Raw genomic sequence first — 25,239 nt, 5'->3', positions numbered from 1 at the left:
CGTTGGGGACTGGGCCTCATCTATACATATGAGCCTCACCCCGCGTCTCTCTTTGGTTCTTCAACGCTGAACTTTTTGTGTCTTGCACCTTTGTGCTTTCATAGTAATTTTTACGGCAGCTTTCTACAGAAGTGGCCACCGAAAATCAAAAGTATCAAAATTCCCAAGAATCCGCATAGTGTTCAAGAAAAGACTATTTACTATCTTCACAAGCGAAGCCGACTGTACTTTATGAACCGGTGAAGTTGTCACCATAGGGTTTCGCTTTCTTCTCGATTTCAGTAGATGTAAGTCAAGGGTGCCTTGTAAGCTCCTTAGCACCAATGGGTGCATTTATTTCCGACATCCACCGTAGCTCCCTCCCTCACACACAAGCCAAAGTTCGGTCTTTCTGCGTATCTAAAATATTTGGCATCCACTTGGGCATCTGAAGTGAGGCGAGGTTTAGAGCTTCTCCCCCTCCCACCACCTTTTTACTTTTTTTCCTTCGCCTTTCTCTTCCCCTTTCTCCTTCCCAAGTTTGAGCATTTCCACTACAGAGAGGGTTGAGTTTCTTGTTGGAAGCCGATCACAGAAGTCTTCTCACCTCTTCGCAATCTGACTTTCCAGCCTCCCTCGACCGGAGAAGCCATTGTGTCCAAAATTGTTCGGTGACGGCGAGAGCGCCTCGACATCTCAGAAGTCTGCTAAAATCTGCCAACATTGGTGAGATTTGCAAGCAAATAATGTGAGTTTCACCAAGAACACCTCTACAGCCTATGCTGGCCTGCTAATCTCTCAACAACCAGCAAGACTCTAGCCCGAATTTGACCTTCTCGAGGCGAGCTACAGAAGCATAATCAGCCTTTCATAAATTTCCTATTCCTCTCATCCTGACCAAAGCGCCCAGAGCACTTGATTATCTTCTCCTCCGTATCGGGCAGACCATTAGCCTTTCTACCCTTTCGCAGTGCAAAGCAACCAGTGGCATTGAGGAAGTGTACGACTTGGACTCCAAGGCCGATGACGCAGAAGCAGTGCAAAGCATCGTGGACTATTATACTTTGCTTGCTCTCAAAGAGTTCGATGGAAACGACCTTCCCATCACCCCAAAGGGACGAAAGGGGAAAGCGACACCAAGCGACGACCCGATTCGATTGCTTGACGACATCCTTAATTCTCTCTGGTCGGATTGGGAAGAAGGGTCCTTGATGGATGATTTCGCTTCTCTGGATGTTCCATGCCGAAACACAGAACCAAAGCATGCACAAGCAGCCCTCAAAACTCCCATTAGCTCAGGGAATCTAACACCCAAATGGTTAGAAAACCATATCCTTCTTGCCTGGGATAGAATGAAGGAAAAGCAGCGTCGAGAAGATACGCGTCAAGCTCAACGTCGAAAAAGAGGAGTATCGACCGAAGAGGTAAAGACAAAACGTGCTACTGATGCAAAGGGCTTAAAAAGCAAGAGGGTAGCCTAGTTGGTTGAGCATATCTCAAGTCTCGCTTTGCCAACGATGTTATCTGAGTCTCAAGATAAGAAAGCATCTTCCAATACGCAAAGCTCGCTTGCTTCGGTTCGATATCATGGGCAGATTCAGTGGCACGCAATTCGGCTAGATATTGTGAGTCGTTTACTGATTGCGGAACGGTGATGATGCATCTTGAAGATACGGCTAGCTTGGAGGAAGAATACATAGCTGGCGTTGTCTAGCCGCTGTTTTCATCATTTATACTCAGCCATCGAGGCGACAGCTACCAATTTTGATCAGCATCATGTATCTAAGATTGACTGCTCAGCTTCTTTAAGAATTTCAGCTAGATCAGCGATAAATAACCGGAATGATATTGGAAGGGGTCCTGGAGGTTTCTCTCCAGTGGGCAGTAAATCATTTAGTGCTCATAGTGCCTTATTAGAATGCTTGTCCAAGCATAAAGCGCAGATAGCTATTGAAGGAACATAGGGGGAGATATCCCGCACACATAAACGTACTTCGGCTTTTTTGAAAATTTAGCGTTATCTCAGTAATTCGGCATAAAATAAAATAAAAGCCTTGGCATGTGAATATCACTTCCCATCTAAATTGGTGCGTTGTTAATGACTGCACTGAATAACTAGAAGCTCGGCGCCCGAGATATGGAAATATGAGCTATGCGCGGTTAAACGCGGCGTGGACATGATAGAACTATGGTCAAGGGCAAAGAATGCTCCGAATTCGGGGGTCCATTCTATAATGAAATTGCCACTGCTAGTGCAATTGTATTACCAGTGTCATAAACACCCAATTCAATTCGATTATGATGTTTGCAACGGATATGAAATAACAAATAGGGAAACCTGGGTAGTACAAGATACAAGTCCGACCGTCAAAAAAATGCCGATCTCACGCCCTTCCAGTCAAGTTTAGTCCGAATTAGTGTAGAGACAGGCCATAAAGTCAAGGGGCGTCCACGTGACTCCGCTGTCGGCGTCATCGACGATCGCGGGTCTTTTTGAGTCACAAATTCCCTTCGGTTCATTGGCCTTTTTCCTTTCTGTGCATTTTATAAGAGGAACACTTCCATTTGATTTTTTGGGTAAAATAATTTTTTTTGTTCAGGTACACGGTTGAGTGTACTTTTACCGCATCGATCTCCTATCATCTCTTATCTTCCTTCTCCTTCTCCCCCACTATATACCCCGCCAACTGCCCGCCATGCCGATGTATGTTGATATGGTCAATTGAATGATCGCGAACACCACCCATGCACTGGGATAATTGACACTGACAATGACATCAGGCTTAAAGATCCCTCCAAAAAGTACAAGCCATTCAAACCCGTGAACTTGCCCAACCGCCAATGGCCCAACAAGACCATCGACAAGGCACCCCGATGGTTGGCCACCGATCTTCGCGATGGCAACCAAAGTCTCCCTGATCCAATGGTAAACAATTCACAACGTTTCTTGCGGATATGAAATCCGATCGAGCAATTCCTTAGCTAATGCATTGTATTTGGACTGTGTAGGACGGCGAGCAAAAACTTAAGTTCTTCAAGATGTTGGTGGATATTGGCTACAAGGAAATCGAAGTTTCATTCCCTGCCGCGTCACAAATCGATTTCGACTTCACCCGCCGCCTCGTCGAAGAGCCCGGCCTCACACCTGATGATGTCTGGCTCCAAGTCCTCGCTCCCTGCCGTGAGGATCTGATCCGCCGCACTGTCGACTCTCTCACTGGTGCCAAGAAGGCCATCCTGCACATCTACCTCGCCACAAGCCCATGTTTCCGCCAAATCGTTTTCAACATGGACAAGAAGCAAAGTTTGGAGAAGGCCGTTGAATGTGCCAAGTACGCGCGCTCAATCACTAAGGATGACCCCGCCCAAGCCGGCACAGAATGGCAATTCGAGTTCTCCCCAGAGACATTCTCCGATACCGAACCTGATTTCGCGATTGAGGTCTGCGAGGCTGTCAAGGCTGCTTGGGAACCTACCGTCGAGAATCCTATTATCTTCAACTTGCCCGCCACAGTAGAAATGTCCACACCCAATGTCTACGCTGATCAGATCGAGTACTTCTGCAATCGTATGACTGAGCGTGAGAAGTTTGTTGTTTCGCTCCACCCTCACAATGACCGTGGTTGTGCTATCGCCGCTGCTGAGTTGGCACAGATGGCTGGTGCCCAGCGTGTTGAGGGTACTCTTTTCGGTAACGGCGAGCGCACTGGAAACGTTGACTTGGTCACCCTTGCTCTTAATCTTTATACACAAGGTGTCTCGCCTAATGTCGACTTCTCCGATATTTGCTCTGTTATTCAGGTTGTGGAGGAGAGTAATAAGATTCCCGTCAACGAGCGTTGGCCATATGGAGGATTGCTCGTCACATCAGCATTCTCTGGAAGGTATGTTGAATTTTCTTCTATATCGCCAAGTCAAGAAATCTCACTAACTCTTTTCACAGTCACCAAGACGCCGTTCTCAAGGGATTCAAGCTCCGCGAGTCTTCCAATGCCACCGACGATGACGAGTGGAGAATGCCCTACCTTCCCCTCGATCCCCAAGACATCGGACGAACATACGAGGCCGTTATCCGTGTCAACTCACAAAGTGGCAAGGGTGGTGCCGCCTGGGTCATTCTGCGCAGCCTGGAGCTGGATCTCCCCCGCGCTTTGCAGATCGAGTTCAGCAAGCTCGTCCAACAAGCGACTGAGGACGCTAACCGCGAACTGCGTCCTGCCGAGGTTGTCCACCTCTTCGAAGAGTCTTACCACCTGAAGTCGAACCCCCGCTTCAACCTCATCGACTACAGCATCACCACCGATCGCTCGCAGTCACCTGCTCCCCCAGAGCCTGGCAAGGCCCTTAACACCAAGAACCTTAAGCGTCGCTTCACTGGTGTCATTGAAATCGACAATGTACAGCACGCGATTACCGGTACGGGTACTGGTGCCCTGTCATCTCTTGCTGCAGCTCTCGCTACCCTCGGCATCGACTTGGATGTCATCGATTACAAGGAGCATTCTATTGGCGGTCGTGACTCTAATGGTCTCGGTCGTGACGTGAAGGCTGCCACATATATCCACTGCTCGGCTGCCGGCAGCAAGGACAAGGTTTGGGGTGTTGGCATCCACGCTGATGTGGTTCAAGCCTCGCTCATTGCGATGCTGAGCGCTGCCAGCTCGGTATGTTGTCATAACTATTGTCTGGACCTGAACAATATACTAATTGAATTAATATAGTTCCTTGCCTCACAGTCCGGATCGCCGGCTCCGTTCCGCCCTATTCGTTCCAACACTCTCACCATCGATGATATCCAGGCTCTCGAACAGTTGACCGGCAACTCCGACGCAGTTGCTGCCACCGGTGGTCTCACCAACAAGGTTAACATCGACCTGCTCACAAAGCAAGCCGAGGCCTAAATGGCTACAAAAGTGATTGTTATTTGAATTGACTTATTTACGAGGAGCAGTTAGCAAGTAATGCATTTTCCATCTGAGTTGTACATGTGAATGGCATGCATATATCAAATTGAATTAATTCAATATTACAATGTTAAAAAAGATTGCTTATTCTCATCTTCGTTTATCAAACATACTACAGTCACCCCGATAGATAATTTCACTCCTTGCTAGAAACGGTGGTTTTGAATACGCGCTTAACATCATATTACACTATACGTCTTTCCACACGTCCTTCCAATGAGGTTTTCAATGGTTTTTCCAATCATCGGTCTAATCGTCTCTCGTAATACCTTTACTTAGATACCTCTAAAGGCTTAGATGATATTATACCTAAGCTCTAAGATGTATACTTAACACTACCATATATTATAAAGCCATCCGCGACAGGTGAGACACCGTGTTCGATGGACTTGCGGCGGACCCTGTTAGACGGCCTATTTCTGCGTGATTTAAAGGTAGAATGCACAGAAACGAAATTTCTAAACATGGAAGAAAGAGAACCTAATTACATGCGGGACGGCTGAGATGGCTTCTCAAGACGGTCGAGTGCGGGTCATGGATGTCTGACTCTCAGGCATCTATGCGGCAGAAACCTTGCAAACCCGTCTAAAGGCCCTATGTTCCGCCAGATCCCGTCATAGCTTCCATAACAGACCCTTGCAGCACGATATCTGGGCCAGTCGTAGAATTGAAAGGGGGCTCGAAGCCAGAATACGTTATACAATCTATCACCCGGTGTCACCCTGTTGCTTCCCGATCCTGATATTCTCTGTAAGCAGTGTCCTTGATTTATGTTGAAAGTGGGGGAGTCAGTGTTAGAGAAGCGCGCGCATACCCTGGAAAGGCCGGAGTCCGAGGGATTTCGGATCTGCCTGGGATGAGGCTACAAGTGTCGATCATTGCAGCATGCATGTTCCTTGTTGACTGGATGCAAACGATGCCGATAGTCAAGTACATTGCTGGTCCACTGGTGGAGTAACGTCCCGGAGATGTTTTGGGGGAAGAGAAGAGAGAGAGAGTGTGTGTGTGTGGTCAAAGGGAGAGAAAACTAATTCTCCGGTAGGTATATTATAGTAGAGGTATGATTCTATAGAAGATAATAAAGTGTCCCTGGATATTCATTATTCATCATTCATTTAATTGTGGCCATAGCCAACTTCCAAATCCACAATAAGCGTACTTGTGCATCCATCACATTTTATCTCTTCTAAAATTGAGAAACCAATACAAGTGAACCCTTACCAATCAAAGAAAGCAAACAAATCATCCGATCGCTTTTGGTTCGTCCCGCCTCCATAAACATTGAATTTTTGAACTCCCTCAGACGCCACAATGTACCCAAGCTCACAAGCAGAAAATGACACCTTAGGTTGATTGGCGTAGAAATTATCGAATCCAGTCACCAATGCTTCAGCTAACGTATTCACCTGACCCTTAGGATGCAATTGAAGCCAGGGATAACGGCACTGATCTCCCTCACAAGACTTAAGAACCATCATCAGCGCATCAAGACGACTCATGATTTGTGAAAGGTCACGATTAGCAATCTTATAGTTGGCATGTTCAGAAGGGTTCGCTGCTAGGTTGACTGTTTGGTCGGGATCGCCCTAAGATTTCATTCGACATTAGACAGATACCCAAGATTCAAAATGAGAGAGACGAGATTGAATACCTGGAGATCGTAAAACTCCTTCTCATTCGTACACCAAACAGCGTAGTATAAGCTGTAGTTTTCAGAAATGAGACGAATGCCTTTGTATGTGTTGTTCTTGTAGCTGTTGCCGACTTCATTGAGCTTGTTGCTAGCATAGCCATAGATACCCTCAGGAACAGCCTATCAATTCATATGTTAGGTTCCCTGGTAGTGTCTTAAATTGGTAAAACGTGTTAAACATACCAAGCCCCAATATTCAATTGCCACATGTTCAGACTTGTTATCCGCATTACTAGCAGCGACAGTTGTTGGGATGGCCTTTCCATCAAGGCCCTCTCTCGTGGAATTGGCAATGGACAAGAAAGTAGGCGCCAAGTCCGTGTGGCTAGTAACAGCTTCCAAGGTCTGGTTCTCAGGGATACCAGGACCTCGAACGATGAGCGGCACATTGATATCAGTTTCTATACTGTAGTCAGTACCGCCCACAAAGCCGGTGAAGTATACCCGCATTAAAGGAAAACTTACCAAATCCACAGTTCTTCCCCGGTTGTAAACGGTGTTGACCAAGATGATACCCATTATCCGTCGAAAAGAAAATATAAGTATTATCCAGCTCACCAGCCTGATCCAACTGATCAATCAAGTCCCCAATCATATCATCAACAGCCTGCAAAGCCCTCAACCGACACCTCTGAAAGACATCGATATAATTGATCTCAGTCTGATTCAGCTCCGGCACATTCTCAGTCCAACTAACAGCCCCCTGAATAAGCTTGTTAAAGCTCCCATCTCTAGGCGCCTTCAAATCCTTAAACAAATCCGCGTGTCTCGGTGCATACTCCGGCTCCCCAAACCAAGTCGCATCAAGCGTAGGGTCATTCGATCCATTCGCATGAGGCGCATTAGGAGCAACAGTAAGCATCCACGGTTTATCCTGCGCAATGGCTTCGTCTAAGAATCCCGAGGCCTTTTCAGCAATTACATCTGTAGAATAGTTCCCGTTATATTGAACTGGCGGGTTTCCGTTTCGGGTCATACGGGCATAATAGTATCTGTATGTCCATGGATCGAGGAGAAAGTCTGACCCATTAAAACCACGAGCATAGGGCTTGTTATAGTTGTCTTCTGTGTGAGAGTTCCATAGTTTGCCAACGTAGTAGGTGTTGTAGCCTGCGTCTTGCATCCAGAGGGGGAGGTAGTTGTCGTTCCAGCCTGCTTCGACTACTTTGGGGTATCCGCCGTATGGAAGCGCGACGTCTGTTACGTTTGTGTTGTGTGGCATCCGGCCTGTCCAGAGGTTTGCGCGGGAAGGACAGCAGAGAGCGACGGAGCAGTAGTGTTTTGGATAGCTGACACCCTTTTGGACAAGTTTTTCCTGCAAGTACAGTCAGTAAACTGCATTAGTTAGAAGGTTCATTTCTAGTGGTATTCACCTGAAGATTTGGCATATGTTCTAATCCACCAACATGTTTACCCTGATCATCAGTTAAGACGAAGAGTATATTCGGCTGCTTGGCCACAGCCAAACCAGCCAATAATAATAATCGGAAGATGTTCATTATAATGAAAATTTCATAAATTTGCGAAGAGTGATTTTGATCTTGATTTCAAATTATTTCTCAGAGTCGGGTTTGACCTCATATATAAGTGTTTCCGTGCTGTCAGAGCTCTCAAGAGCAAAAGCTCCAGCAACTTCCCCTCATCGTCATAGGGACAGCTCCACGAGTGTATGTACATCATGCTTGTGCCATATCTCAAGAAAATGAGCACAATTGAAAATCATCGTTGATCGTACGGTAAATCTTCCTCCACGGGGTATAGGGCAATGTGGGTGACTCCCGCCGATCGTCGTTGAAGACGGGGAGAATTGGACACCGAGGCCTTAGGGGATGATCAGGGTGAGTGACGCAGGGCATATAAGCTTCTTCGTACTCTCTTTTGCGGTGGAGAACATAGTATTGAGGTGCCAAGACATAGTCGATTACGAGCTTCGCTCATCAATGATGCGAGAGTGGATTGTATAGTGTGGAGTCGTTATCACGACATCGGCAGAGGGGAAACTTTAACGCCAGTCAACGATCAACTTTGCCGAGAAGCATGTCTTTACTAGCCAACAAGAAAAAGCCTTGTTCAATAGCGAAATTCTACTGAATTCTGAAATCGAGAAGTGGATATACCAAAGGGAAACGGCAGCACTAATAATAAGCCTATGTGGGCGGTAAATTTACAACCGAGCTGTGTAGGTCAAACAACCTGAGCTCGGCGCGATAGAAATCTCCATCTTAGAGTAATTTTAGCTCTAAAATAAAACCGTCTAAGTCCTCCCTCCTATTTTTTCTTCTTGTAATTTTCAGGGATGAATTCATTATGAGGTGGATCTTACCAACAGATCAGGATGTGATGATTTAATAAAAAGCTAAAGGATTGGAAGTACCTAAAGCCATCGCTGTGCCTGATGTCTTCCAAGCCTACCAAGAGGATTACTAGGGAAAATAAGATGCTGCAAGCAAAATTGAATTTCCGACGATTTTAGTTTGGAGCAGGAAGAAGTAGAGTACATCAGAATATCCGACTAGGCTATCGATGTTAATTTGTCCCTTTGTCTCAAGGAAAGGATAGAATATGACCTCGGACATAATAAAGCCCCAATCAAGCCACAAAGAACCCCCCAAAAAGATTGTATTAAGTCGACATGGAAAATGATGAATACTTTCACTGGATTCGAAGTGGTTCCTAGCCTTGTAGTACGGGGAGTATAGCATCCATCGGGAGAAAACCAATTGGGCATATATTAATCTTTACCGTCTAGTACTCTACTATCTGTAATGTAAACTCCGTGTAGATACCCTGTAGAATAAGAAGTAGGAGAATACGTCAAAGGATAACTAGAAAGGAAAGCCTAAAACTATCTTTGTAGATACCCAGGACACTTCTTTGTGTTCTTACTATATGGCTTTCAAACTATCTCTTTATTATTATCATATTGTAAAAGAAATTTAAACTTCGATTTCTTAACATATCGATCGACTATACCCAGAATCGAAGCCCCCCGCCACTAATCAGGTCAAAGGAAGATAACATGGTATAGTACAAAGAGTGATTCTCATCTTGCCGAGTCCCAGTATCGCACGCATTTACAAAGCTAAAATTGAAAACGTCGCTATCCTTATTATTCCCTTGTTAATAAAATGACTGCAAATGAGAGGGAGCACAAAGTCTCTCACTGGTCTGATACGATATTCGGTAGTAAGTGGTATAGGTTCTCCCCTTCATGGTATATCTTCTATAGAGGGCCCTCAAAGACAGGGCGCATTCTTGCAAGTTTTCATTCCTTCATTGCTAGTTTTGCAGATCAACTAGTACACAAGAGTGGAATGAAGATAACAAGTCGAGGGCTATCACATAATTACTCGAGCCCACCGGTGTTCGATTGCCGTGAGACTACTCCCGTGGGTAATATCGAAGCCGCAGAAGTATTTAGTAGAAACATGTTTGGTAGCAACGACTCTCTACAACGAAATTCGCTAGGAATGAGTTCATGATACAATATGAAGAAAATCAGTACTTAAATGGTATGGTTTTGGAGAGATGGAAATGAACAATTGGAGATGGAATCAATTAGCTAGGAAACTAATATTCATTAACTCCGGTGCCAAATTTTATGGGAATATAAATAAATGCAGGACATCTCTCCTCATTCTAATTATATGTAGAAGGTCTACGGAGGCCGATAGTGCCACTTCTAACTTCTGTATTATGACTAGTGGGGTCCATTACAATCACGCTAAATCAAAATGTTGCTTGAACGGACCCCGCAAGTGCCCCGGAATAGCCCCGGTACGCTTGGCATACCGAGGGACCAAATCTTGGAAAGGACAAGTGTTATAACTTATGACCATACATCTCCGTAACAACAACCCATTTCAACTTTGCACCAGCGCAACGCAATGTCTACCAAAACAGGAGTTCACGAAGGACTACACATTGAGCCTATTGATAATGCCGACGACATAATCCAGGCTTTTGATTGTGTGTGCCAAGCATTTGGTCGCCAGGTACAAGATGGCATTTTCAAGATCCTATATCCGGAATGGGAGACGCCCGAAGGACGAATGCGCGGAGCCGCCCGGATGGTCAATCGCTGGCAACGCACCACCACGAACAGCAGTGGAAATCCAAACACCGTGTTCCTCAAAGCCACATTGCCTTGCGCAGAGACACCCGATAAGCGTATTATTGCTGGGTTCGCTATTTGGGTGCAAGCCTCTAATGGAGAGGGCCACGGTGATCCAGTCACCAAAAAAGAAGATTTGGCTACTGCATTGAACCTTGAGGATCTTTTTCCCGGAAACGAACCCGAACAACGCTATATTTGTCAGACTCTTTCATCTCTACACAAGTACCGCACTGAAGTAGTGAAGGAAAAAGCAACAGCAGTGCCCCCTGCTGTTATGATCTTGGATATGTGTGCCGTTGACCCGGCACATCAGCGAAAGGGCATTGCGGGAGCATTGGTTCAATGGGGGCTTGATGAGGCTCAGAGACGAGGCAATCTTGAATTAATAACGGAGGGATCGGCCATGGGGCGACATGTTTACGGAAAAATGGGGTTTAAGCCTCAATCTGAGATTGAGTATTCGGTTGATCCTGAATTTTTAGCGCGCAGTAGGCCATCTAATGTTTTTATGCGCACCGGGGAAAGTTCTTGAAGTTTCCTGCTGCCATAGAGATAAACAATAATCGAATATGTCCTATTCAGTTTAAATTCTTTGTATCCGAGTCTGATTTCTTTCAAGTCTAACAGGAGCATGATTGAAGAATAATAACCACTGGCAGCAAGGTCACAATATAAAAGAAGCGCCAGGCCACATAAAACATATGTTTTCATTTCAATGAGCTTTGGAACTGAGGCTAATACATATCAATTTCCTAGTTGATTGATTTCAAGGTTTCATCTTCATCTGGCAATCGCATACAACTTGAAATTCTAGCAACCATGAGAGCCCTCGTCGCCGCCTCTATTAGAGGTATCAGCTTACCCCTTCCAGGATTTTTCTCAATCTAACTTTGACAGCCCTTCTTCTAGCAGTGGGAGTGTCTATGGAACCACTTAGGGCTTAGCTATTCTAAACAGCAAAATAATCATAATTCAAAAAAGTCATAAATTTGGCTCCAAAATATCTGTAACGAAGAACGGTTGAAGAAAACTGGGAAATCAAGGCAACAAACAAGAATACCATAGGAAAGTTTCGTATAATTGAGACCATGAACTTGAACTAGTATGTAGCTCTGGAGACCACTCGATTAAAACAATATAAACAATCGCACAAACTTAATTTCATCAACTCTTCCTTTTTCATAAGTATATTGTGCTGTATATTGGCATTCAGAAAAACACTTATTCAAATATACATAATATATACCGGCAGGAAAGTCATGGCAACTATCCACAAACTCACTCAGTTTTGTGATGTATTACCTTCAAGTTACAGTTGGACTTGGAGTGCGACTGTGACTGCGACTGTGACTGCGATTGCGACTGCGACCGCGCCTCGGACTAGAACGGGAAGCGCGACGGTGACGGATATAACGAGGTACTAAACCAAAACGGCTTTGATGATAACAGGGACTGCGGTTCGACATTATGCATCCCCAGCAACGGTGTATGCCTCTTCGTGCTGCTTGTTCCTGTAACAGTTCCCGGGATCTTTGCTCCCCCTGTCGAGCTGCTCGCCATTGTGCTCGCTCTTGTGCCGGAGTTGGTCAATGTCGTCCCCGTTGTTGTTGTCTTTGTTGATTTGGGTAGAACCACGGTGAGCCTCCTGTATCATTTGCTGGTGGATTCGCTGCAACTGCTGGGTCTGTTGCTGCTGCGCCTGTGTCTGCTACGCCTGTGTCTGCGCCTGTTGCTGCCGCGTCTGTTTCTTGGGCCTGCTGCTGCTGCGCCTGCAAGTATTGAGCACGTCTCGATTGGCGCAAATACCCATTATGTAGTGACGGGTATATCAATTGTATCATTTGTGGTGGTTGATAGGTCTGTTGCTGTTGCGCCTGCCTCCTATACCTGGACCGGGCTAGCATAATTGGACCTCTATTGCCTGTTGACTGGGGAACAAGATAGGGTGAAGCTCTAGTTCTACGAGACGATATGCTGCTGTCATTTCGGTTGTGTCGAATAGGTCCTATATGAGGTTGGGCCTGTTGCTCCACCACCTGTGGCGATAGTTCATAATGCTCTCGTTGTTGTTGCGCTCGCTGTAGTAGTTCCAAGCGTGCCTGTTCTAGTTGTTGGGAATTCTCTTCTTGTATCTGTTCTTGCAGAGCCTGCTGCTGTATCTGCCGTTGTAGTACGTTTGGTCGTTCCAGTTCCTGCATTTCTATCTCTTGCGTTTCTACTTCCCGCATTCCTAGTCAAGCTCGCCGTTCACCTTCCTCTCCCCTTCCCCCTCTCCTCGGCCTCCAGGCTCCCCATCCTATGAATCCCCGCCCCAAAGCTCCCAATTCACGTCCCTCTCTCGCTACCCCTCCCGCTGCTCCTCCCCCTGTCCCTCCCCCTTCTCCTCCGTCTCCCTCTCTATCCTCCTCTTCCAATTCCCCTTCCTGTTCATCCCCGGGTCCGAGTCTGAGCAGTATGAGCAGCCTTAATCGTTCTTCTTCTGCGAGTTGCTCCCCCAAATAAACAGCTCTGCGTATCATGTTGCTAGCTTCCAGTGTTCTCTCAGCTCCAGCTCCTGTTTCAGTTTCTTCCATTTCTTCGTTCTCCGGCTCCCCCATCAAGTATTCTCCCACAATAAATCGCTCCATGGGGCCCAGAGGGAGCCCGTTAAGCAATTCTTCTATCGCTGTTTCAACTTCCAATAGTTCTTCCACCGAATAGCCGAATCGCCGTAGTTCCCAATATGGAATTAGTGCGGGATCATACGTCAGGCGCCGTAGTTCCTCTAGGTACACCCTCTCTTCCTGTGACGCCTCCCGATCTCTAGTGAGCGCTTCGTTGAACAACACTGTCATGCGTTTTATAATCAAAGTCTTCAAATGATCTTTCTTTTCCATCTGACCTTGCAATGCCCCCAAATTGCATAGATATTGTGGTCGGTGTCGGGTCTGTCATACTAAAGTATGCCGTTTACTACTAAAGTATGCCGTTTACGGTGCAAGGCTCCTTTTCAGCACTTCTGACAGTCGAAAAGGCGAGTTTTTCGATCGCTTAAAGAGGAAATTTTGCCCTCATGCTTGCTGCAACACTTCCCCGGCTCCACAATGACAACCGAGTGATTTCTGACAGTTGAGAGGCCTTAACACCTCCAGGTGAGAAAAAGAAAACGGCAAACTCGTCTCTGGAGGAATTCGATCCGCGAACTTGTCCCTACAAGGCAATATGTTATCTTGGTGTTTCGTGAGGCAAATGCCAGATATGAAATATCGCCAACCCGGCAACGGGGTGAGGATCCATGGATGCAATGTTTACCCGGCGGCCAGCATCGGACAAATGTTTAGTTATGCTGTGCGGATGACTAAGTTATCCATTTTTCCTGCGGGAGCTAAGCCTAAGATAGGGGTTTATTCTGCGTAGTGAACCCCAAAAAGTGGGGTTCACTATTTTGTATCACGAGATCTACATGCAAGTATATTTACATCCTCATGTATGAATTTACTACCTATTTCTGATTCTTTGTTAAGTATTAATGGATTTGATGAGAGAAAATATATCGAAGAATAGAATGTCAAAGAATCAAGCATTGAAATACATGTCTGGGTGACAAAGATCGTGGCTGTTGCTGAATATATATATGTGAAGGCATTCACGCAATCCCTCACCACCATCTTTCCTTTTTACATCTTCCACAACCTTGGAACATATTTTTTCCCCTGTGTGTTTTTTTTTTTGCTTCCACACCCCCCTGAGACATATTACTAACATATATTCAAAATTTGGTCAATAAGGCCAACGCATTGAACCAAGGTTGCTTTCGCGACGGCTCCTATATTCGACCTCGGGAGTAAAAGCCAAAATCTACTGCAAATATGTTACCCCTTGAGTGGCTTACAATTGTTCTCAATCCCTGTTTAATGACAATTTCAATCCAAATAGACATAGGGATTATTTTCATTAGTTGGCGCTGATATGGGAACTAGTTGGCTTCAAATCTTAGCTGTGCTATCTATGTAACTTAGGGCAAAGTAGACCAAAGAATCGTCATCAGCGGAACCTTGGAATTAGACATTCTAAGGCTGAGAATGACGACTTGGGCTCAATTTGGACATGTAGATTGGGTATCTAATGCTTCCTACCCGATTACGTACATGCTTGGCAAGTTATGACTACAATTGATCTTCTACATGAAATTCGTCCTATGATGACTAGTCGATATGAATTTGAATCTTCTTGTCTGAAAAATTACCACCTTGAAAATTGTCACCCTACTGATATCTTGGGCTTCATTTTCCTACGCAGCCTATAGCTGTTTTTCAATGTGTAAAACTCACAGTAATGAAGAAGCCCCACTTGTGATAATTAGCCTTTTTATTAACCCCAAGGAGAAAGCCATCTAGCATTATAGCTAGAGCTCAGGTAGTAGTTCGGCAAAGCTTATAATAACTCTTATATAACCTTCACTTCACCGAACTTCTGATCACCGTAGGGTCAACTGGATTGATATTCCAGACTTCAAGAAAAACTTTGCATGCATCTTCTGAGACCTATAATGCAACGTAGTGTCACCAGAATCTGCCTTGACAGCCCTGAAGATCTCAATTCCGCATCTTTGATCTTCTACCAGGTAGTCACCAGATTCCCGGTGTCGGGAGTGGGTTGTATTTTATGATGTATAATATGGCCGTTGGATGCGTATATAAGCATCACTCAATGATCTCAAATTCACCACGTTCGCATAGCTCAGCTCCCAGGAAAAGTCGAAAGTCTCTGAATTGGCCTGAAATATGCGTATCATACTATGGTCTTCGTGTTCGTTTCTTGCCTGGCCACTACTCTTGGAGCACCTACAGTTCTAGAAGGAGAAAACCTTGCAGAACAGCTCAGTTCATGTACGGACATAATCCAGTCTCTTCACCCTTGCTAACTGTCAAATAGAGCAGATCTATCTTATCTGTTAATATATAATGAGGCCTCGAGCAAATGACCCTTGCTTGCAATCTTTCTGCATGTGGCTCCATTTTGGGGTCATAAACTGTATGATTCAGGCCTTTGGACCCGGGGTCCCAGTTGGCTTCGCGATTTGCATCACTAATGCACAAGCTGAAGTAAGTTTCTTCTTTTACTGAAATCTATTCTTTTTTTAAGCTTTTCACCAACAACATTTGACTTGAATTGATGTGTTGTTTTTAGATCTGCGATTGTGCGATTTGCTTCCCCACTGTATACCCCAGCCTGCAGCATCAAGGAATCTGCCCATCAAGCTAAACGAGCTCATAGTTACGCTTCGCTTGTCTATCCTCTATTCTATAGGATGGCAGTATTCTTTGGATGATTCTTCATAAGGAAAGATGTTCATTTAATTTCGCCGTTCCAGAGGACTTTCAAGATACTCTAGCTTTGCAGGGAACCCATCAAAAGTATTCTGATAATTAAAGCGTTCATTTCCAATGCAACCTCGATTATAATTATTCAAATTCTTCAATGAGTATATACATGTGCATATACAGAGATCAGGATATATAATACTACTGGTAGATAAGGAAATACTACTTCCACGTATAAAGCTTTGACATAATGAGCACCCTTCGTTTAAACAATCTTCCTTCCATCTCGATCTTTCAAAATCTCCTTCTTGAAAACGAACTTCTCACCCGGCGTCCACAAAAAGGGCTGACAGCACTGCCTAATTTGAGACACCACCAAAACCATTCCATACATCCTAGCAATCTTCTTAATCATCTCCTTCTCCAAATCCTCAAACTTATAACTATGGATAACTGACGGGATCTCCAGTTTACCATTATCACTGTCCCACACAATCATCCACTCATAAGGCATCGATCCACTTGTCAATACGACTTTATCATAAAAACAGTCCATCCTCAAAGGCTCATTCTCTTTCAAAGCTTGTGAATAAAGATCTTCAAACGATACATCAGTCTGGACCTTGTTCTGTGCATATGGCCCCGAAAAATGAGACCCACCGCGATTAGCCACAACCTTGAAAATCACAAGCTCGGCTATAGGCGGTTGTTGGACTAGCATGTGTCGCCAGCTGGCTTTTTCATACATGAAGAAGGGGTTGTTTTTAGATATTGCAAGAGGTAGATTCTCGAAATCAGCGTTTCCGCCGAATATTCCTTGAATATGGCTGCATGATTCAAGTTCTTGGCTTGCTTGATTTGACTTGGCGTCTGTAGCTGCTAGTGCGGGTGGGAACCATGGAGGAAAGAATTCTGATAACAATGGGTTTTGGGTCTTGGCCCTTTTTTCCCAGTCGGGCTGAAAGTATAGGTGCTTTTGTAGAGCGGGGGAGGTCACGACTAGATCATGCCATGAGTGGCATACCCGTTGGCCCGAGGTTAGGAGGGTCTTTATATCAAGACAGAGGAGGACGTTTTCCAGTATTTCCGTGATGGAAAATATATCTGTTGGTGTAGTTTCCATGGCTTCAAATTTTAGATTTCGTATGGAGGCAACGATTCAGGTGCTGACGAGTTGAAGTGATAATTCATGTGGACGCCTGAGGTCCGGGGGTCTTTATACCTACTGCCTACGAAGTACATAGCCCCACTGTGGCTAAATGACGGTGAGGCTCCTCAGGCCATGAATCGTGTTACCTGGAGTTGAAATACTATAAATATCATTGGAATTCTTGATTCATCATGATGATCGGCTTGGTTTCTGCATAATACTAAAGTGATGTGACGTCAGTTTTCTGCAGACTACATGGATGCAGTTCGAAGGAAAAATGATTTTATGAGAATGATGAAGAAGCCGATAAGTAGATAGCCTGGAAACCAACAGGCTCCAATAATGAATGTTGGTATATAGTATACAAGTTCGCTCAATGACTAAAATACACTCCTGGAGCAGATGCATCACAGGAAATTCTTCTCAAACTGGACCAGTAGTGGATGCACCTCATCCACCTTCAATTTAACTGCACGAGGGTTCTGTAGCGCACTTTCTCCAAGCTGGGCCTGAATTAAAGATCGGAACTGCTCCGAATCCACGTCTGTCTTGCTCTGCATCTGTCCAGTAACGTCGATCGTGATACCTCCATCGGCCAGATCCCGCGACCCCAAAATAAAGATGAAGTTATACTTCATTTGCTTGGCGCGCTGAATCTTCTTGCCTAAAGTCTGGGCACTGGTATCAACGTCTACCAGGAAAGTAGATTCAAGCGATGATAACGGACGTGGCACCTGAGCTGTGCCATCGTTCTGCAGAACCTTGAACCCGGAGAATTTAGCTGCGGCTTCTTTCGCTTGTTGCACAACTGCATCATCCTGATTGACTGTCAAGATGATTCCCTGTCGTGGGGATAACCAAAATGGCCAATGACCGCCATGTTGCTCGATCAGCAATGCTAGGAAGCGCTCAACCGAGCCGAAGATGGCGCGGTGTACGAGAACAGGGGTTGCAACGCCCGGTGTGGCTGGGTTGTAGTCTTCCTCGCCTTCTGCAACCTGGTATTCAAGCCCAAAACGTTGAGGCAAATTCATATCCAACTGAATGGTTGACAATTGATGGTATTTACCAGCCTGATCTTGAAGCTGAATATCGATCTTAGGTCCGTAGAAAGCGCCGTCTCCTTCGTTCAACGCCCACTCTTGTCCCGTGCTGTCCAATGCCTGGCGGAGCTGGTTTTCGGCATTATCCCACATCTCCATTGTTCCGATATAGTCGGTCTCTGGTCTTGTCGAAAGTACCAATCTGTATGGTCCAAGCCCGAATGTCTTCATGGCCATCTCGACGAATCCCAACGCCGACGCAATTTCGGACTTGATCTGATGTGGCCGACAGAAGATATGTCCGTCATCTTGGTGGAAGCGACGCACGCGCGTGAGCCCGGTCAATGAACCAGAGACTTCGTTTCGGTGGAGGGGACTGAAATCGGCGTAGCGCACTGGTAAGTCTCGGTAGGAGTGGTTTTGTGATTTGAAGAGCAGGCAGTGTCCGGGACAGTTCATTGGTTTGAGACCGTAGGATTCGTCTTCGCCAACTTCACCCTCGGTTTCACCGGTCGCACCGCGGCCAGTCACCTCATACATGTCATCTTTGTAGTTTTGCCAATGGCCCGATATCTCCCATAGCGATCTTTTGTAGATGCTCGGTGTTAGAACTTCGCGAAAGCCGTATTGTAGGTATTGGGCGCGGAGGAAAGCGAGAAGCTTATTGATAACGTGTGTGCCGTTTGGAAGGAAAAGAGGAGAGCCGGGGCTGTAGATGGAGGAGGCATATAGCTCTTGGGTTGTTCCTAGAGCTCGGTGGTCGGAGGGAGGTATGGCGACTGAGTCGACGTTGTTCGCAGCATCTCCGCATGAGCACCGACGAATTGCGGATGTCGATAGCCACCGGGGTCTGGATGTTTGCAGCTGGAAAGATCTGCCGACTACCGGTCGCGTGTGGAGGAGTGGCCGAAGCCGAGTAAGTGGGCGCATGGTTCGTTGCATTGAAAAAGCCGTTGCGTTTTCTTGCCGCGACTTCTTCACGTTCTCCACCGCTTTACAACCGCAGGGCGGAATCAGCGCGCTTCAATAGCACAGTTCAACAGCTTTTTCGCGACTGAATACTACTGGTTTGAGATTGGAACTCGGTAGATTCTACAGCTTGCAGCGTACAGCTTGGAGTTTGTTTATCCTGCGTTTGCGACCGATCCTCATCGATCCGACGATCTTGACTTGTTTACCCCGCTGGGCGGGTATGTTTACAGCGTCATGTCAAACCAATCTCGAATGCCAGATGGCTCAGTGCTAGGCGATTCTTGGATAATGGCTTCAACAGCTTCTATCAAGGACAAGGTTCAGAATCAATCTACCTCTCCAAGAGAGAAGGGATCATATAGTCCAGAAGAACCCGCAAGCCCAAGTCCTCAGCCGAGGTCTTCGAGGAAGAAGAACAGCGCCGAGACCACGGATTCAATATCGTCGCTGACTTCTTCGTCGTCATCTTGGACAACGTTGGGCCCGGAGCTCGTTATGCCTTCCATCTACGAAGTACCCATTTCAGAGGCATCATGGGTCGCGCCAGGCGTGCTATCCAAGGATCAAAGCACCATGAAAAAAAGACGCAAGATATCACAAACCCATGATAAACATCAGGTTACCACTGTACCTCGCAGTCAAGACGCCGGCTCGTCGATCCCAACACCTCAACCTCACACCCCAAGCTTAATCGCACGCCTCTTCATCCGCTATCGCGATCAAGTTGCCCTCCGCTCCATAATAAACGCTCTCCTCATCGCCCTCATCCTCCATCTACTCGTCCTCCCCGAAGCTGTCTACCAACTCCAAGACCTCTGCCATCTCCCGCCCGTGAAATCCATATACCCAGACAGCTGTATCCAGCTCAAACCCCAGCTACGCCCCTTCTTACCTCTATCCAACCCCATCATCTCACCCGAGCAAACCATCAGCACTGCCCAAAAAGAACTCGAATCTATCTTCGACATCACCCTCCAAACTCTGACCCCCCTCGCCCACATCCTCAAGGGAAGCGAAACAATGCTATCCGATCTCCAAGCCAAGCTTCAAGTCACCTTCCCAGATGCCCATAATGCTCTCGATCTGGAGTTCCAAGGAAGCGACCAGGCCCTTCGCGCAGCAGCATGGGAATTCGATTCGCTGCGCGCTGATCTACGCTCCGCAATCGAAAGTCTCCTCTCCTCCCCGCCAACACCAGAATCAACAGGCTCAATGTCTATCGCGCGCGACACGCGTCTAGCAGCTCAACTCCGCCGTCGCGCAGAATATCTTGATCGATTGCGCGCGCAAATTCGTTCCAAGGCCGACTCGCTAACCGCTCGGTTCAGTACATTGGACGATCACCTCGAGGCCGTGGACGGGATAGTCACACGGGAAGAGCGTAGAGGGTCCTTGTTCGCTTCCGACAGCAGACTTGACGGGGTGGGGACCACAGGAGCCAGTCTGCACGCGATGCTACACTCGTTATCTAGCTATGCCTCTTTCGGGTCGCGATGGTCGCGATCGACAGGTGACCCGTCATCTGTCGGTTCTGATGCTCACGCTCATGCTCATGCTCATGGAGATGAGCAGAGTAACGAGAATGGGAGAGACCGACCCCTCACAACCCTTGCTTTGTTGAGGCTTGCTGCGACGCACCATCGTCCCGTGGCTGATTCGGTATCCCGGCTGTCACGTCAATTACAGGGTTTGCAGCGCGGTCCCTTAGGCCCCACTTGGTGACGGGTCCACTCGTTCACTAAGTGGAGTATAAACTGGAGCTGTTATCTCGGAAGATGTTATAGGTCCGTTGGACGGCTGGCGGTGTATGGAGTAAATTGGTCAAGGTGTTATCTGAGCCGTGCTTTGGTTTTGTTTTGTTTGATGTTAAGGGGTTTGCATTGCATTTGCATGTTTAGTTTATAGTATGTAGCTTTGTACTGCTGTATTTATGTCTGTTGGCAAGTTTTGACGAGATACGAACTTATTGCATTGGGTACGCGCTTGGCGTATGGAATACGGAATACATCGAAAACATCCATTATTTCCACATAAATCACATGAAATCCTTGCTCTGCCTGCCATTATCCTTGCCCCACAACTAGGAACCATGAACTACGAGGTCAGAATATGCTCTACCATTAAGCTTGCACTCAATTACAGTATAACACCGGTTCAGTACCACCAATCGTCCAAATCAACTGTCGCTTATTTAGTCTTACTGAGATCCATATCCCCACATCAATTGATCTATCTATAGAAACTATCCAATCGAGATACATCTAAATGGTTCTATCATCCTATTCCCATGGCTCATACCTTCTAAACCACGGAACGGGATGAAATCCCTTCAAAGCCCCAGAATATTCATCAACCCAGCCAATAGCACTACAATTCCCATCCGGTTTCCCCGAAGTTTCTTGAAAATGGTCTATACGTAGAATATAAACCTGTTATTGATGCTTATGGGGCTAGGCATCATTGTCCCATGGTAAAAGCCTGATATAAACGCTATACAGTAACCTGTAAGGCATGTAGACCCGAGAATGGTTCTTAGACGTTCGAATCTATTCTTTCCGGCACCCCTGGAGGATAAGGTTGTGATCCATGGTATTTGTCTTCTTTACCAGAATCGAGCGCAAACTCAATTCCTCTTCGTCCATGAAAAAAGAGGTAAGTAGGTAGTCTGAAATATCGAGTGGCTTTAGGCTTCGAGCCCCGGACCCGAATACGTTTTGGTTACGCGGTTACGCGGTTACGCGGTTACGCGGCTGATCGTGAGGGTTGCACGGTGATGCGTGATGATGCACGATGCACAGGGCTGCAGGTGCAGAGTGCAGAGTGCAGATACGGGCTTGAAATGCGGGTGTGATAGTTTGGGATACACGATAAACAAATAAACGCATCTGGAAGGGTCGGTGTTACAGACTTCATCCCTTGCATTATTGGTGCCTAATGGTCTGAACGGTGGTCAGAACGGGTGCCTAGCAGGTTCTATGTTCTAAGTTTTATGTAGGTTCTCAAGTAGAAAGAGCATTGTGATAATGTGATTGAGGGATGGTTGGGTTACAAAACCTATACGACAGATACATGCACGGAAAAATGTTCCTAAGAAAATGAATATTATTCTAGATCAAGATCCATTCTACAATCTGATCTAATCTGTCTGATGGTGTAGATACATGAAGCGCCCAATCCGTCGGGTCACATAAACAAAAAAAAAAAATACAAATACTAAGGGGCTAAATTCGCCGAATTCCTCATAAAATTTCCCAAACAATAGGGTTCCAGCCCATTTGCTTCATCCATGAGGCGTGATTAGGAGCATAAAGACGTTGAAATCGAAGTTTTTACAGCTGAACGAAGGCTCCAACGAGAGCCAACAGGGAAAGAGGAGCGAAGTAGCTGGTTGCCAGGGTGCCGGCAGCGTTGAAGGGGGTAGCAGAGCTGGTAGACGCGGATCCAGCGGGAGTGCCGGAGGTGGAAGAGCCAGAGCCAGAGCCAGAGCCGGAGCCAGAGCCAGAGCCGGAGCCAGAGCCAGAACTAGAGGTAGGGGTGGCAGAGCCGGAGGCAACGGCGCTGCTGCTGCCGGAGCCTGAGCCGGAGCCAGAGCCGGAACCAGTGGAGGTAGCGGTGCTGCCGGAGGTAGTCTCCGAGGCGGAGATGGAGCTCTCCTCAGTGGTGCTGGTGGAAGAAGCCTTGGAAGTGGTAGAGGCAGCCTCGGTGGTGTGGGTGGTGTGGGTGGTAGAAGTAGAAGCCTCCTCAGTGGAAGTAGACTTGGAGGAAGCAGAGGTGGTGCTGGTGTGGCTCTCAGAAGAAGATGAAGAGCTGACAGCGCCAGCACCAGTGAGCTTGATGCTATCCATTGAGCCGGAGGTGTCGGAGTAGGTGTATGACTCGGCGGGGTTGGCGTTGTTGATCTCCACGTTCTTGACGTACATGGAGAAAGGAGCTTTGCTGTAGTCAGTCTCGCCGCCGGCCCACTCGATTGTGCCTTGGCCGTTGGATGGGTCACCACCAGCCCAGATACCGATGCGAACACGCATGGGGGTCTGGGGGTAACGGGTACCGTCTTGGGCATCAGCGTAGTTCAGGGTACGGACGGCAGCGCCGTCAATGTACCAGGTGGTGGCATCCTTTTGCCAGGAGACCTTGTAGGTGTGCCATGTGCCCTGAGGGTCGGAGACACCGGGCCAGGTATCGCGGTCGTAGGTGGAGGTGTCACCCTTTCCAAAGTAGTTAGTCTCGATGGTGGTAGAGTCACCGCCAAGAGCCTCCTATAGAATTGTTAGAACATGCATAGTGATGACAGAGACGGAAATAGAACATTGGAAGTGTTCGAGGAATGGAATGTGGGGAATATGTATGAGGGAGTGTATGCCTACCCAATCAATTTCATCCAAATCATCGGACTCGAAAACAATGCTGCTCACGATACCAGTGCCGGGAGCCGCCTTCATGGTAACAGAGACATCACCGAACCAGATATAGAAGTCAGTCTGAATAGTAGGAGCATCACCCTGCTTGGCGAGAGTGAAAGTAGCACCATTGGAAGAGTCGGTAGGAACAGTTCCGGCGACAGTAGACCACTGGTCCAGGTTCTGGGTGAAGTCGAAGTTCAGAGTCGACTCAGTAGAACCCTTATCAGCGGGGCAAGTCTTGTCAAGAGGGTTGCAGGAGCTGTAGGTCTGAGCCTGAGCTGAAGCAACAGCAAGAGCCGCCGTAGCGAACTTGTAGAAAGAAGGCATTGTTGGGAAGGATGGAATGTTTACGCAACCGGATGGGATGGGTATAAAATAAACAAACCAGGTGTGAGAGGAAAAGCGAGAGTGAAGATCAGAAACGAGCGATCGGGAGGGTTATAAAAACAATTAACAGCTCGCAATAGAAGATACACAAGAAAAACGAGTGGATCGAACTAGTTAATGTCCCCGGGTTCGGATTTATGGGTCCACGGTTGCGGTGGGTGATGGGTCTTCTTTTGTACCTCACCCACTTTTTATTTCATACGCTAAATATACATTACACTTTTTAAAATACATTTGAACCATCACAAGGAGTCAACTTTCCCCTGGGGCTCTCAGGGCTCCAGTATCCGAGAACTCCACCTGATTGGACCTCGGTGTGGCAAAGCCCGCCAGGGATCGTAGTGGATCCATCTCATGAGCTGCTGGGGAAACCCTGAGTGGAGGAGACCGAGGACACTTGGAGAGACGGACTCCACCAACTGAGACATTTCTCACTTCATCTTTGCTAGCTTGCGGGCATGACTCCATAAATGATCTTGTGCATGGAGGGATGGTTCGCCCTACCCTATCCTATATTGGGAAGATATTGATTATTTCCATTCACTTTCAGTCTCAACTTCACCCTTCTGCAACCCCTCACACATGAGGAGAGGGTTACTTATCAGCGTCAAGTCTAATATTTCAGGAGTAAAAAGAGGATCGCCCGGATCGGCCGATCCTGTTACAACATGACGGTCGGTGTCTCCATTTTGATTTGACATGCTTTGACATACTAAACACTGATACGCTGGGCATGACCTCCATACATCCATCCCAATCCCATAAGCGAGAGACCCTCTCCCTATTACCCACTCTTATTGGATCCCCACTACCTCGAATTACCCGATCCGAAACACTCCCAGTGAAACATATGGTATTGTGTAGTAATTCACAATCATGATTTATCCTTCAATTGTCGTGCTCTATTGCTCATCTCGTGGTCCCTGCATCTGAGCCATCAATTTGTCTTTGCGCCCTGTCTACCTGTCTTCCTGTATAATCCCTGTACTCCGCCACATTGACATTAGACATTCGGGGGAGTCAGAAACTGCATGGCGTTCAATAAATTTTCTTTCTGAGTGATACTGAGACTTCACTTAGTTAGCGCCTTTCTACTAGTACTAATGAACTCGCTTCAACTTGTCCATTTTTTGCTGTGCAGCAGGCCCGTGCCACTAGTATACGAGATATTTTGCTAGCGCTCAATGCGACCGTCCATTGCACCCCAACGCGGAGCAGCCCGAGCAGCTAG

General features: G+C 46.7%; 10 protein-coding genes across 10 annotated transcripts; 4 read left to right on the top strand and 6 right to left on the bottom strand.

Moving 5' to 3' along the window:
• Window positions 1-323: 323 nt before the first annotated feature.
• N7478_012262 (uncharacterized protein) lies at window positions 324-1,460 on the top strand (the record flags this gene model as incomplete). The annotated part of the gene is made up of 2 exons (XM_056928476.1): window positions 324-395; window positions 951-1,460. The coding sequence occupies 2 exons, from the start codon at window positions 324-326 to the stop codon at window positions 1,458-1,460; spliced, it is 582 nt and encodes a 193-aa protein (XP_056773034.1).
• Window positions 1,461-2,675: 1,215 nt separating this feature from the next.
• On the top strand, window positions 2,676-4,880 carry N7478_012261 (2-isopropylmalate synthase; the record flags this gene model as incomplete). The annotated part of the gene is made up of 5 exons (XM_056928475.1): window positions 2,676-2,683; window positions 2,761-2,905; window positions 2,989-3,863; window positions 3,923-4,643; window positions 4,701-4,880. 5 exons carry the CDS (start codon window positions 2,676-2,678, stop codon window positions 4,878-4,880), a joined length of 1,929 nt encoding a protein of 642 aa, XP_056773033.1.
• Window positions 4,881-6,160: 1,280 nt separating this feature from the next.
• Window positions 6,161-8,135, bottom strand: N7478_012260 (sulfatase family protein; the record flags this gene model as incomplete). The annotated part of the gene is made up of 5 exons (XM_056928474.1): window positions 6,161-6,529; window positions 6,595-6,756; window positions 6,820-7,037; window positions 7,102-7,951; window positions 8,010-8,135. The coding sequence occupies 5 exons, from the start codon at window positions 8,133-8,135 to the stop codon at window positions 6,161-6,163; spliced, it is 1,725 nt and encodes a 574-aa protein (XP_056773032.1).
• Window positions 8,136-10,523: 2,388 nt separating this feature from the next.
• Window positions 10,524-11,285, top strand: N7478_012259 (GNAT family N-acetyltransferase; the record flags this gene model as incomplete). Its single annotated transcript, XM_056928473.1, has 1 exon — window positions 10,524-11,285. The coding sequence occupies one exon, from the start codon at window positions 10,524-10,526 to the stop codon at window positions 11,283-11,285; it is 762 nt and encodes a 253-aa protein (XP_056773031.1).
• A 1,054-nt stretch (window positions 11,286-12,339) lies between these two features.
• On the bottom strand, window positions 12,340-12,951 carry N7478_012258 (uncharacterized protein; the record flags this gene model as incomplete). Its single annotated transcript, XM_056928472.1, has 1 exon — window positions 12,340-12,951. One exon carries the CDS (start codon window positions 12,949-12,951, stop codon window positions 12,340-12,342), a length of 612 nt encoding a protein of 203 aa, XP_056773030.1.
• Window positions 12,952-12,987: 36 nt separating this feature from the next.
• N7478_012257 (uncharacterized protein) lies at window positions 12,988-13,587 on the bottom strand (the record flags this gene model as incomplete). Its single annotated transcript, XM_056928471.1, has 1 exon — window positions 12,988-13,587. The coding sequence occupies one exon, from the start codon at window positions 13,585-13,587 to the stop codon at window positions 12,988-12,990; it is 600 nt and encodes a 199-aa protein (XP_056773029.1).
• A 2,734-nt stretch (window positions 13,588-16,321) lies between these two features.
• On the bottom strand, window positions 16,322-17,179 carry N7478_012256 (F-box protein; the record flags this gene model as incomplete). Its single annotated transcript, XM_056928470.1, has 1 exon — window positions 16,322-17,179. The coding sequence occupies one exon, from the start codon at window positions 17,177-17,179 to the stop codon at window positions 16,322-16,324; it is 858 nt and encodes a 285-aa protein (XP_056773028.1).
• A 434-nt stretch (window positions 17,180-17,613) lies between these two features.
• Window positions 17,614-19,179, bottom strand: N7478_012255 (threonine--tRNA ligase MST1; the record flags this gene model as incomplete). The annotated part of the gene is made up of 1 exon (XM_056928469.1): window positions 17,614-19,179. The coding sequence occupies one exon, from the start codon at window positions 19,177-19,179 to the stop codon at window positions 17,614-17,616; it is 1,566 nt and encodes a 521-aa protein (XP_056773027.1).
• Window positions 19,180-19,455: 276 nt separating this feature from the next.
• On the top strand, window positions 19,456-20,943 carry N7478_012254 (uncharacterized protein; the record flags this gene model as incomplete). The annotated part of the gene is made up of 1 exon (XM_056928468.1): window positions 19,456-20,943. One exon carries the CDS (start codon window positions 19,456-19,458, stop codon window positions 20,941-20,943), a length of 1,488 nt encoding a protein of 495 aa, XP_056773026.1.
• A 1,607-nt stretch (window positions 20,944-22,550) lies between these two features.
• N7478_012253 (glycoside hydrolase family 16 protein) lies at window positions 22,551-23,948 on the bottom strand (the record flags this gene model as incomplete). Its single annotated transcript, XM_056928467.1, has 2 exons — window positions 22,551-23,477; window positions 23,586-23,948. The coding sequence occupies 2 exons, from the start codon at window positions 23,946-23,948 to the stop codon at window positions 22,551-22,553; spliced, it is 1,290 nt and encodes a 429-aa protein (XP_056773025.1).
• Between the last annotated feature and the right edge of the window lie 1,291 nt (window positions 23,949-25,239).

Source organism: Penicillium angulare, assembly GCF_028827245.1.
Source record: "Penicillium angulare strain IBT 27051 chromosome Unknown utg000011l_segment0_segment0, whole genome shotgun sequence".
Taxonomy (NCBI): Eukaryota; Fungi; Ascomycota; class Eurotiomycetes; order Eurotiales; family Aspergillaceae; genus Penicillium; species Penicillium angulare.
This window is presented reverse-complemented; position numbering and strand designations above follow the sequence as displayed.